The sequence below is a fragment of the Manis javanica genome, chromosome 4 (genome assembly GCF_040802235.1).
Source record: "Manis javanica isolate MJ-LG chromosome 4, MJ_LKY, whole genome shotgun sequence".
NCBI classification, from domain to species: Eukaryota; Metazoa; Chordata; class Mammalia; order Pholidota; family Manidae; genus Manis; species Manis javanica.
Genome location: NC_133159.1, coordinates 163511892 through 163525873, shown reverse-complemented (window position 1 = coordinate 163525873; position 13982 = coordinate 163511892). Strand labels below are relative to the sequence as shown.

General features: G+C 40.1%; 1 protein-coding gene across 1 annotated transcript; it reads right to left on the bottom strand.

Moving 5' to 3' along the window:
• Positions 1–1430: 1430 nt before the first annotated feature.
• Positions 1431–13888, bottom strand: LOC140848631 (WASH complex subunit 5-like). The gene is made up of 6 exons (XM_073232900.1): positions 13829–13888; positions 13628–13731; positions 12730–12859; positions 11208–11302; positions 6160–6247; positions 1431–1600 (listed from the first exon to the last, which is right to left on the bottom strand). Exons 1-6 carry the CDS (start codon positions 13886–13888, stop codon positions 1544–1546), a joined length of 534 nt encoding a protein of 177 aa, XP_073089001.1. The 3' UTR covers positions 1431–1543.
• Positions 13889–13982: the final 94 nt, after the last annotated feature.

Sequence of the window (13982 nt, the reverse complement as noted above, 5' to 3'; positions counted from 1 at the left end):
TCAAAATATACAGGGAAACCTGTTCTCTTAAATCTGACTTTGGGGGAAGTTGCCTTAATGTCTCTGGACCTTCCTTTCCTCATCTTTCTAGTGAGGCAATCTGATAAGGTTCTTTTCTGAGTTGTCTGAAAATAGCACATTCATACAGGAAAGCAGTCAAGGGCTTTACAAGTTTCACTCTGTATGTTAACAACCCAGGCTAAGGTTACTTCAAGGAACAGTGAATGAACAAATAAGCACTTGCAGTATCTGCCACCATGCCTTAAAATCAGTTTGAATTTACTGAGTTTACAGTATATTTGAAGGGATTATGGACATTCAGAAGGTATCATAAGACTTCAGAAAATTCTGTAATACCATTGAAGTAATTTGTTCCCCCTGAAAGAGTAGTAATACATAACCTGAAATATTAAAGGGCTACTTCAGATTCTAATGATTATGGCTAAAATGACTTATAAAGCTTTCATAGTAGAAATTTCTTTTTCAGCTTTTAAGTTTCTCTAGCCAAATCACGAGTGGAATCAGTTGCAGTTATTCCAACTGGTATGTGTTGCCCTGTTTCAGCTGCCTTGTTATAGCACAGTGTATGGTGGACACTTTCTCCCCTAGTTTGTCCCGCAGTTCTATTTCCCGGTGAAAAACTCCTCACTTTCCTAGATCTGGCCTCTTTACCAGCTGGCTTTCTTTGGGGAGCCATTTTCACAGAGATCTAAAGATCTCATCATGCAGTTACTGTTACCTGATTACAAATGGAAAATAGCAAGATATTTTTGACATGTGGATATAGGATTGCTGAACTTCCAAAGTTGACTTCCAAACTCCTTAGGTGCTGGGCAACATCACTTTTAGACTTCTGCTCGGCCTCGACCAGGCAGGGCTGCTGGGGTGAGGATCGGGCTGCTGAGGAAGGAAGGAAAGGGTGGATGCAGCAGCTGAAATAAGTCCTATAGAAGAGATGCTAGAAACCCTTCTAGGAATCCCAGAATATCCGGGATTGTAAGAGTATGGCAAGCCTTCGAATCCAATTACCTTCTATGGTACATGTTCTTTACATTCGCTGCTACTTTGTCTATCGCCATACACCTGCCAGTCTGTCATGGGTATGTACAGCAGACCTACCATATGAATCTTACCTTCCAGACAAGGTTTTTTGCAGGGGAATATATAGTTTTTGAATCACAGGAAGAAGGACAACTTTGGATACTGGCAATATTATTTTACTGAAAATCTGGAGTTGCACAAATAGTTCTTTAGAACATAAAACTAAATGGATTTATACATAACAATTACATTCAGCATTTATAAGAGGCAGTACAGAAATATGTTCTGCTTCTACATGATATAAATTGTATATAACACCATGATTTAAACAATTATATTAACTAGTGCGGTGAGATACATCTTACCCAGAATGTCTGATTGTTTCCCACAATGAAGGGAAAAAATGCAGTTTCTATGGGCCATTGAGTTTCTTTTCATTTCTGAATTCATTTTAGTGGTAGTAGAAGGACAATCCTTTTCATTGAAGAAGTAGAAATCAAACTCAAAGGACTGTTCTGAACTCATCAAAAATGAAATTAGGCACATGTGCTTCAGCAACCTAAAAAATCAAAATAGTTTAATTATTCATGGTGTCATAATTCAGAACAAATTCAACATTTGCCACATGAAAATTAAAGAGATGAAGACCACCTTGGAGCAAGGTGTATCACAGGGAAGTGCTGGCCTCCCATGGGTGGAACACTCCTTAGAACCACCACCTTCTGTTTCTGGTGTTCCTCGTACTGGTGTCTTAATTTCTTGGCACTGCTGACATCTGAGGGGATGCTGTTCAGTTCCACCTGTCTCTACATGTGAGCTCCTTGGCTCGTAAAGGCCCTGGGATCGGCTAGGAATACACATGCCTCTGGGAAGTACGAAGGTTAGTCTCAGGTCACCTCACAGTTAATTGATGAATAACCTAGGCATAATAGCATGTCTGGCAAGTGACTCAGGCCAGAGGGGGAAGAGAGGAGGACCCTTAAAGGCATTCATTCCTTCACTGTTCTTAGGGGAAGCGCTGGGGGAAAGGGAGGTGAAGGATGGGGTGTAGAACGAGGTGATCTCCAAGTGCTGAAAATAGTTTTTTTTCTAAAAGCAGTGTTTCTTTTTTTCTGATTATAAAGGTATTACCTAATTAGAGGAAATTCAGCAAAAACAGAGATTGAGTCTAGTCTCAGTCCCTTGGAGAATCTAAAATTGATAGTTACTTTGCTTTGAATTCCTTCAATTTATACACATATGTTTGCATGCACACACACCCTCAAAATTAGGATTGCATTATCTTGTGTCCTACTAAATCTTATGAACATCCTTGCAAACATATCTTGAACTTTTGCACCTATACCCAGCAGGTAGATTCCTAGCAGTGGAATTGCTGAGATTGGGAAAGTGTATTACAAAAGTTTTTTAATAGATAAGCCAAATTGCACACCCCAGAGGATAAGCAATTTACATTCCCATTGACAGTACTGAAAAGTCCTATTGCTCCAAACCCTTCTAAACATTGGGGGCCCAGCATTGTAGGTTTTATCAATCTGATGTGTTGAAACTAATTTCACAGGTATTTTGAATTGTGACCCTTGAATATAATAAGGTTGAACATCTTTACAAATTTACCAGCCATTTGTATTTCTTTTCCTGATAACTGCCTGTTAATAGCCTTTGCCTATTTTTTTCCTCTCTGTTAGATTGCTTATCTTTTCCTTATAGATCTAAAAGAACATCCTATAAATCAAGGAAACGGATCTTTGTTATTTTCCCTTTGTAATTTTCCCCCATTTTATTAAATCAAGAGACATTTGACAGAATTCTTTCATTACATTTGACATTTATAAGAGATCAAATCTCTAAATCTTTTCCTTTATGTTTCCTGCTTTCGGAATATATAGGAAATTCTGAGAGCTGAAAGTATTTGTCTAAAATTTCTGCTAATTTTTTTCATTTTTTATACTATCTGTAATTTATTTTGATACATGGAAAATATAAAAAGACAAACTTGCCTCTTATTTTTAACCACATATTGAACTAACTGTCCTGGCACTATTGACTAATATTCCCTTTTCTCCCCTAATTTGAGATGCTACCTTTCCTTATATACTATTTTATGTACTGGTATTTGTTTCTAGGCTACATATTTTAGTTTCAACCCATCTATTGACTTTCATACCAGTACCACACTATTTTGTTTTTTGTAGTTTTATAATATATTTTAATATTTGATAGTTTTAATATCTTCTTTTTAAAAATTCTGCTTTAGCCTAAGTTCTGTGAAGTTTTTAAAAAATGTTGTATTTTAAAATAACATTTTTATTAATATTAATGATTATTAATGAAAAATTTTTATAATGGATTTTGATCATAATTACAATAAAACTATAAGCTAGGAAGAACAAATATTTGACTTCTCATTCAGAAACATGGACTTAAAAAGTTTTGTTTTTTTCCTAAAGTTTTTCAAATTGTTTTTAAATAACTTCTTGTAGATTATCCTTGTTAATTATTATCATTTCCTTGTTAATTTTGTGAATAGGATCTTATTTGTGGATTTACTTAGTACATCCTGTACTCAGCTTATTTTATAAACTCTCATGTTAGCACTTTTCCACATGATTCTGTTGGGCACTCAAGGTAGGCAATTACATCATTGATAAAGAATACACATTTGTCTTCTTTGCAAATACATTTACAATTTTTCATTTCTTATTTGTTTTGAACATGTTAGGTAGAAGGATAGATATAAGTGCGGTGGAGGGAGAATAAGGCCAGTAAAACCCACTAGAAGGGACTCAAAGAGTTAACCAGTTAAAACTAGAGAGCCAGAAAAGACTCACAGAGTTAATGGGTTAATCAGTTGAAGCTCCAAAGGCGGGGAGTAACTTGGAAAGCCCAAATATTTCCCAGGTAAAGAAAAGTATCTGAGCGCAGCCCATGTCTTCATTGTGTCAATTAGATCATGCCGTTGTAAGATTTACTTTAGTCTGCTAAAAGGCCTAGCTTACTATTTAACTTGACATATATGCTATTTTTTCCTCCTCTGGCCCCTAATCAAGTAATCCTTAACCTGGGCAGGAGACAAGCATTATGATTAATTTAGCAAACAAGCCCAGATATAAACAGCATAGTAAAAACAGGAAAGATTCCATCTTAAAGTTAAGATTGCATTTTAAAACCCATGAAGTTAAGAAATAAGATTCTTAACTTATTCTTTAGGAAACAGACAATAACTCAGCCCACCTTGGAGGCAGGGCAGGCTGTCTTGATTGATATGGTCCCAGAGAGAACCTGGGACCCTATCCTGGGGAAGAACTGGATCAGTACACTGCTTGTGTTAATTTTGCAGAATTACCTAGAGAACTGATAATAGAAGAGAAGAAACTTAATGTCTCTCACCAAAGATAAATATCTTGAGACCACTTAACAAGTCTACACCCTGTAGCCTTTTGTCACATTCCTGAAAAATCCTTAAAAGGGAGAACCCCCAACCTTTCAGCATGCCTCCTCTCTGAGGACACCCACACTTTTTCTCAACCTTTCAGGCCTCCTTTTCTAGGTCACCCACACTTTCTCTCTTTAAATAAAACTTAAACCTTTTAGCACGCCTCTTCTCTGAGGTTGTCCACACTTTCCTTTCTCCAAGTGTGCATCTTTTTGCCTTAAATAAACTTCTCACTGCTCAAATTGTAATGTTTTGTCTCTGCGCTTTTCCAGTAGTGTCTTCGTTACTTTGCTATTTCATTCTAATACTCTGGATTTAAGCTCAAATCTTCACTCTGTCCTATTTCAGGTCAGTAGGGAGGGGCTGCTGAGAGCTCAGATCCAGGCTTGCAAATTACCATGGCCTGGGTGACCCGGATGAAACTGCAGCTATACTGTCATGTTTTTTAGTAGCCTGCCAGAAAGTCTCCTTTCTTTGCCTTGAGGAAGTTCACAGAATGTAATCTCACTCCATCCAGTGCTTTGCAGCTCCCGAAATCCTGGGGTGGTAGGGACTCAGTTCCCACACCCTGCAGATCCAAGTGGACACTGGATGCCAGCTGGCACTGGCTTAAGGAGTTAGCAGGGGATGGGTCCCATGCTGAGCAGCAGTTTACTGAACTTCTTTTATCACTCTGTTCTGTCATTCCCTGACACTCTTGCTTTAATCTATCCCTTCCTCATCTTGTACTGGGACTTCCCTGTGTCTCCAAAACAAACTCACAATAACTAAATAAAACTTTTCAACCTTTCTGGGAACCTCCTCTCTGAGGTCGCCTGCACTTTCTCTCTCTTTAAGTGCATAACTTTAAATAAAACTTTTATTCTGGTTCACTACTGTGTCTCTGCCCTTCAATTCTTTGTTGCAGCAGGGACAAGAACCAAGGAAAATATACAACTGCTCTCTTTAACAAACCTGTGCAACAAAAGTAGCACTGAAGTATCAGTACTGCTGCATGATCACTACAGTCCTGAGTTTAATAAGGATGCCACTAGTATTTCACTATTAAGTATGACATGGCAGTTAATTTTTAAAACATCATCTTTGGCTTTTGTTATAAACAAAGATGTTCAATTCCTAAGCTAATTTTTAAAAAATCGGCATGGCTGTTCAGCATCTATTGGAAGTCTTTTATATTTTAGTATCAAGCTTTCCACTTTCAGCTAAAACTTACCAAAGCAGACTCACTAGTAAGAAAGGAAAAGGGAAGAATATCTTAGAAGGTAAAAAGCAGTCTGTCATTTTTGGGAACAGTAGTATGGATGGTATAATTTTCGCCATGCTGTGAAAATAATCAAACTTGCTTGAGAACCATTACTGGGGAAAGGAAACAACCACACAATTACCTTTCTATCCCTGCCACTAAAGAAATTCTCTCCTGGACTGCCCATCCCAACTCCTGAACTGGGTGAGCTGCTGACAGGAGGAAGGTGGGGTAAAGAGGGAGAAGAGCAAGGAAGGTGCGTTAAACTGTCTCCTTGCAAAGCACTTACCAGGGAGGATGGGGAGTTTTAGAGCTGTGGGGCAGAGCCCCGGCAAGGGGCTCGGAGGCAGCCAAGGTGAGTGAGCTGCTGGACTCACTCCTAGCAAGTTCAAAGGGCCTTATAAAAAGGGCATCAACACTGTCTTTATCTGCTGCTTACCCTCCTGGGCAGTTTTGTGTACCGAACATAATCCTCCAGGAACAGAAGGGCACCCACAACATCTGCAGGCATCTCGGGTATTTTCTGGCTGTAACAAAAGAACAGTCCGGATCAATGAACTGCTTTGCACATATCGGACCCTCAGCCAACATGCTGACAGACTAAATCAATGGCAGATTTCTAAATGAGGTCAGAGAAGAAACAAACCTATAGACCAACTTCTTGCTTCATAGCAAGTCATTATCTTGCGGGCACATCTTCAGCACATAACCTAGTGAAGTCCTCCCTGATACTCTGGGCAGGTGGCCTTTTCTCATGTTCTCATTAGCCTCAGGATCTTCTTCCACGCCTCTTAAACTTTCAGTTGCTTGTACGCTGGTTTCTTTGAGGGCTTGGGTCAAACCTGCATCTTCCTATGTCTAGCGTCTGAGATTGTGCCTGGCACATTACTGTATATTTAAGGGTATCAAATAAAATCAGCATCTAGCAATTTTCCACACGGGATCCCACTCAGTTTTCATTTGTATGACAACTGTATTGCCAAGCACTGTTCTAGAACTGGGAATGCCACAAAGTATACAATAGTCTTATGGAGTTTACACTCTTACTTTATATCAAAATGAATTTTTAACTGTTAAAACTATTTCCAATTTACATATCGGCATTCTCTAGTTAGCAAATGGTACCATAAGATGGTACTGTATTACTGATCTATTTCTCTAGTGACTTCTTGCTTTTGAAAGGGTTTACGAGTGATAACACCTGGAAAAGTTTCCACTGCTCTCCATCTGTCATTGTGTGACCACGGCTGTATTTATATTTGCTCTTCTTGGGACGAGGGGAAGGAGGCAGTGTCCATGCTTCTCAGGTGCCTTATGACCCTTCACTTAGCTGAATTGGAACCCGAGCTTCTGCTCTACTCCTATACCCCGACGGCCTCTCTCAGGGCTGCCACTATCATCCTGGACTAAGGCCACACTAAATCCTTTGCAGAAGGAAAAACAGAGGATGAAGGACCTGCCAGCTCTTGACAGATGGGGAGCACTGGCTGGGGGTGGCCAGGTGTGGAGCTGCTCTCTGACCACCTCATATGCCTGGACTGGAGTCCTTGGTCTCCTCTCCCTGGTCCCGAGCAGGTGCACCAGATTTTTAGGTGCCTACTGCTTTCCTCTGCAACTGACCTTTTCGTGATTATTACAATTTCATTTTGAGACTTCCCCTTCCTTCTGAGCTCTTCAATTGTTAAGAAAATCTACTCTTTGAAGCAAATTGGACCATATGTCCTAAAAAAAGAAAATTCCCTGTTTATTTGATGTTTAATCCATTCATTAAGATGGGGAAGAACTGGCCTGACTGAGGCTCATGGGAGAGAGATGTCAGGATTTAAAGATGATGCAAAATCATTCAGAGCCACTCCTATACAATGGACGTCAGATCTCAGCACTGCAGCCTTCGTTGTACTTTGCTCCCTAGGACTCAGAACGAAGGAGGATAGGAACTCCTCCACTCTAAGGGGAGGGCTGTATTTGGAATTTTGGTACAAGTTTGAGAGAACACTTTTAAGATGGCTGGTAACAAACTGGAACCCCTGATATGGAGCAGCTTCTGAGCCACTGCACCGCAGAACAGCTGGAGGGGCTTATCTTAAAAAGAGAGCTCTAGAAACTACAGCCAACTCGAAGAGCGCCGAGTGGTGCTGAGGAAGGAGGCGGCATTTATTCCGTCTCACCGCAAAGACTACAAACAGGCCCGTGTGTGAAATTTTCAGAGATGGGATGAAATTTTCCATTCACTGCAACCAGGAACTTTCTAACAATGAGAACGACTCTACCAGTGCTCTGTGTTGTCTGGAGAGGCAGAGAGTACCTCGTCCCTGCAGAGACTGGATGACCACCTGCCAGGGTCATCTGACAGCTTGTTCATGCCCTTGGTGGGAGGTAAATTCAATGGCCTCTGAAGTCATGTCTGATTAGCAGTGTCTTTAAGTTATATTGACAAAAATGACCAAGTGGTAATCTTCCACATTTTGAATATGTAACACAACAGGAAAATCTACTTAGCTGGGTTAACCCTTCAGGGTAAAAGAGAAGGAGGCTCAGGACCCATCGCCTCATGTAAATACATTTTTTTTTCTGTCCCAGAAAAGCCACATGGTGAGGAGGAGGGGAGAATTAAAGGCTTACAAGCTTTGTATCATGTGGAAACTTCTGTGTGATTCGTTACATTACACACCAATACTCAAACAATGTAATGGAGAAAGATATCTTTTCAACAAATGTCACTGAAACTGGATATCCCATGAAGAAAAAATAAGCCTTGACCCCTACTTCACATTGTACATAAAAAGTAATGAAATGGACCACAGATCTCAATGTTAAAGCTAAAACTACAAAGCTTCCGGAAAAAAAACTAGGAGAATATCTTCAGGACCTTGGGGTAAGCAAAGATTTCTTAGGACACAGAAAGGACTAATTGTGAAGGAAAAAATGGATACATTGGACATCATCAGCATTAAAAACTTCTGCTCATTAAAGTCATCAGTAAGAAAATGAAGAGGTAAGTCACAGTTCTTGAGAAAAAATACATAATTCATAAATCTAAGAAAGGATTTATATCTATAATATATAATTCCTATGACACTGTGAGAGAAAAGCAATCAACCTAATTTTAAAACAAGTGAAAGACTTGAACAGACACTTAACCAAGAAAGATATAAAGTCCAAAAAGCACATGAAAAAGTACTCAACATCAAGGAAAGGCAAATTAACTATGAGATGCCATATATACCCATTAGAATGGTTAAATATTAAAAGATGGACATTGACAAATGCTGATGGGTGTGTAATATGGTACGACTTTGGAAAAAGGATTGGCAGCTTATTCTAAAGTTAAACTGGTCAGACAGACCCCCCATATCCTACATTTGGGTTCTTGTGATGACTGGGAGATCTCTACTTAGATCAGGATGCCAAAACAAGTTATCCTGATTAACCCAACATAGGTTTTGGAAATTCTGAATTATTTAATGCCCACTGCATTGCCAGTACTCAGAACACTGAGGAATAATCCTTCCCAGGTAGAGAGCAATAGTTACGTTTACAACAAAAACTTCTATGAATGCAGCACCACAGATTCTTTCTTAAGACAGACCAAGGAAGGCACGCAATTCTTGAGAGTAATGCTCACAAGGTTAAATACATGTGTTCAGGGTATACAAACATGCTGATGTTTCTTCCTCAGTTCTACTGTTAATCTGATTCTCAAGTTACCACAGCAGACTAATCCATGAAAAGAACTATAGTCAGGTACAGATACATTTCTAAGACATTTAAAAGCTTTGTTTTATTTAAAGATCTGGCAATTCCATGGAATAGTGACATGCTTCCTGTGACATGCCTGATCTTAACCATATGTACAATGAAAGATATATTACCTAAGAATGACACCAGTAAATGACTAGCCTTTAATAAAAACAAGGTATGTTTATGCACTGACGAGCCATCATTATAAAGGATCATATATTCTTATGTAGTAATAACACAGGGACCACAGAGGGGGAGCATGGTTCTCTGAATCTTGAGATGAAACCTTAAATTCACCTTGGGATGGTTCTTTACATTGATTTTGACCAATATACAGAACAGGACTTAGCATCAGTTGAGCACTTGCTCTGTACCAGGTACTGTATCAGGCATTTAAAAAATCTGACCAGCCTGAGAGGTTCAGGAACTTGGCCAAAGTCACATAGGTGATTAAGTGGTGAATCCAGAATCCAAACACACATTTGTTCCCTCCCTCCTACAGCAAGTCCTGGGCTTTGCATTCTGTAGCACCAACAGGGGTTGCTATGAGAGCTATTTTTTCAAGAAACATTTTCATATGAGAGAGTAAGAACCTTACAGAGACTCTACATCTTTATCCTTAAAAGGTTTATGAAATAGCAAGGGAAATACTTCGAGGAAGAAATACACTTTGAAATTGCTGATTGAAAAAATAACATGGATACAACAAAACTAACAAACAAAAACCCAGATAAATACAGAGAACGAACTGGTGGTTGCCAGGAGGGTGAAGATGAAGGGATCAAAAGGAACAAACTTCCAGTTATAGAATAAATAAATCACGGGGATGAAGGCACAGCACGGGGAATCAGTCAGTAATACTGTAATGACTTGGTATGGTGACAGATGGGTGTCACGTAACTACCCTGACAGTGGTGAGCATTTTGTAATGTAATAAATTTGGGATTACTGTGTTGTACATCTGAAACTATTATAATATTATGTCAACTATACTTCAAAAAAAAATTACATGGTTACATTTACAGGAAAGCTCTTATAATGCTTTTAAGCTAAATTACACTCTACAGTGGGTTTTTTAAAACTCAGATAAAAAGTTTGGAGATGGGGAAGTACTTGGGAATCTATTAGAAAAGTGATTATAAAAGAGTTCAGGATAAACTGATTAATGACAAAACAATTAGGGTTATATTCCTGGACAGAAATACACTGGAAGTCTTGTCATCTGCTGTTTGTATTATTTTCGCATGTAATCAGATGTATCTTAAAGTCCTAGATATTCCTGTCTTAGTGTTCACTCCTGTATTGTTGCTGTACTGTTACTCTTCACACCACAGTTCCATATTCACCGTAGGCACCTGACACTTGTTAAGTGGATAAGATATTAACCAAAAGAAGTTTCTTTTATATAAAATCAGCTGTTCATACATTAAAGAAAGGAGAGAAGCAAAGTTTCCACACATTTTACAAGTTGGATAATTAATCTGTTGGAAATTAAAGGTGGATTATACGTTGTTGCTATTAAATCCACTATCTACATTTCATGAAGGGATACATGTTTCAGAGGCCCAAAGACATGGATTTTATAAACATGCATTTAACTAAATGCATATGTGAATAGCACTCTATACAAAGATCTCATATGTGAATAGCACTCTATACAAGAGTTGTTTGGTTAGATTATTAACCTGTTATTACTTATTGGATAGAATAAATTCAATACAGAAAAGAATAAATGTCATACAGTACCTAGGTTTTTGTTGTACTGAAGTTTTGGCAACTGGGAGATCAAAAACAAAGTTGACAACTGGGAAATAGGGTAAGCGCTTTGTTGTTATGTATATCTAAAAAGACAAAGGTAAGAAAAGTTATTGCACAATACTGCAGAACACATTTTCAAGTGGAAAGCTTCTATTTTATTTCAGTTTACTCTTCACACTACCTAAGACTAGAATGGTTCCATTGACTTACTGACTTCTGAGTTTTGTGTAACATCACTGACCTCCCAAACATAAATACCTATAAAATAATGAACCCTTCTGGGAAGGGAACAACTTTGCTTAGAGATTAGCAGTTACTTTCCCTCTGAATCCTCTTAATCCTCATAATCAGATTATGATTATGATTATAACAATGGGATGGGGACAAAGGGTGATGAGCAAGGGGGGGAAAGCCAGATGCCACAGTCAAGGCAAAGTGAGGGGAGGGCAGAGGCAGAAAGGAGGAGCGGCAGTCCACAGAGTAGTGAGCAGGAGTCCGTCATGAAAAGCGGGTGACGTCTCGGGCGCTGTTTGCTGACCCCTGGGCAATGTCACAGAGCAGCTTCCTGCCCGGTTCCCGCGGCAGTCAGGGTCTACCCAGCCAGCCCCAATTCCCTGGGAGGCAGGAGGGCATTCCGGTGTGGACACCGGTCCGGGTCCAGGGTGACGGCCGGGCTCCAAGGCTTGCTAGTGTGGAGCCCGGGGGAGTCGCCAGCCTCCCAGCCTCCGGGCCAACCCGACAGTGGCACATCTGACGCGGCTGCTGTGAGCTCAGGTGGAATCACCCACGGTCAGGGCTAGCACAGTGCTTGGCATGTAATAAGCCCTCAGAATAACGTCAGCTGCTACACAGGCTCATAATCCTTCACCCAAAACCCAGGGGATGGCAGAGATTTCAGAACTTCACTTTTCCTAGTTCGTGAAAAGGGAAAGAGGGCCCAGGGTCTCACCCTATAATCAAAGTCACCAGTACTGCTGCATTAAAACACGAATATTCACAGAAGTACAAAGAGTCTTATGTCATGACAAGTTTTGCCACCAAATGAGACCTAACACCAAGTTGTGAAAAATCTTTCTGCTCTCAGAGGTTTGTGGAGATCAGAATTGCAGAAAAGAGTATTTAGCCCCAGATTATGATTATGACTGCTGCCAGTCACCAGTGGAAGCATTTTTGGGCAAGAAGGATCACGGCCACCATTCAGTTGCAGTTCAAACACCAAATGCCAGACAAACCTAAAACTAATTTCTTACAGATACAGTGCCTTTTCCTTTTTAGGGAGCTTGAACATTGTATCACTTGATTCTCCCAGCTCTGAATCACACAGGGAAGGTAAGATCACCCTCATATTCCACCAGGGAAACTGGAACTCAGCAAGGGGGGACTTGGGAGAATGGAGCCTCTGGGACCGGGACTGGGACCCAGGTTCTCCCAGTGTCTCATGTACCTGGGCCAAATCACCTTCTGTGCCACACGGTTCCCCACCACACCATTATGTATTTTAATTATGAACCTTATTCAGTGGGTTGTGAATGCCAGCTGCCTCCAGATAGGCTGTGATCTCGTATAAGAGTGTGTTATTTTCTTTGGGGTAAGGCAGTGAAGGGTCCTGATAGTGGGCTTCGATGTCCGCTAGGAGAGCCCTAAACGAAGGAGAAAAAACAAGAGTGATAAGCATTAGAGAGTAACTGAATTCAGACAGCAGTTACCACAGGCTATGAAAGAATCTTTCAGGGCCTCAGTTTCCTCATCGGTAAAATGAGGGCTTGATCCTTCTAATTTTCAATTTCTGTACCTGTGATTGGCTTTAAGTGGAAAGTCTGATCCAGAATTACTTTGTCTTTTGGAGTTAAATCAAGTGCTTTCACCATTCAAATTTTTATGAATTGACTTACTGTTTTCAATACCTAGCTTGTCAAAAGCACTGACTTGCTTACACTGACTTTGTCCTGTGCCGAGAAGCACAGACTATTTAAGGAGAAGGCTTGAAATGAGAGCAATTGCTGGTGAGGCACAGGCTGCATGCCCAACCACTCCAGGTAATTAACACACCTCTAACTGCCCTCTGGATGGCTAGTGACTGTCCTACGGAAATGGGTAATAATTGCTCTCTCAGTCAGTGCAACTCTCTGCACGGTGTCTGGTGTGTATTAAGTGATCAATATATTGGCTGAATAAATGAATACATCAGCAGCGTGGGGTGGAGGGAAGGAGAGAGAGGCACCAAGGGACAATACTGAGGAAGGAGTCTTTTAAAGACCAATTTGGTAATTCTTGGGAAGGAAGCCTATAAATTCAGAAAGACTTCTTACTCAAAAAGAATGTAAAAGAGTAGGTATTAAAGAAACTGGGGTGCCATTTATGATAACAATCCAGGCCCACAGATGACCATTTCAAACACTAGCACTTACTTAATGAGATTCTCCAGAGCAGCTGCCAGATGTTTGGAGCCAAACTGACAAGAATAATTTAATTCATTGGCAATCTGTTGTCTCAAAATCTGCATCTGCCCAACCTACAAATTAGCAAGAGAAAGAACATGGAGAACATAAGCATTTCAAAGTGATTGTAGGAGGCAGACACAAAATGATCATTTCTATTGGAAGGATTACAACACTGCAGAGAAATTTAAGGATTTCCTGGACTGGATCCAGGGCTAAGACAAGCATCATCCCTGTTGGAGCCCAAGAGACCCTTCAAGGCACGTCTGGACAGACTCCGGCCAACCTCAAGATATTCCCCAAAATCAAATATTTTACAAAGTGG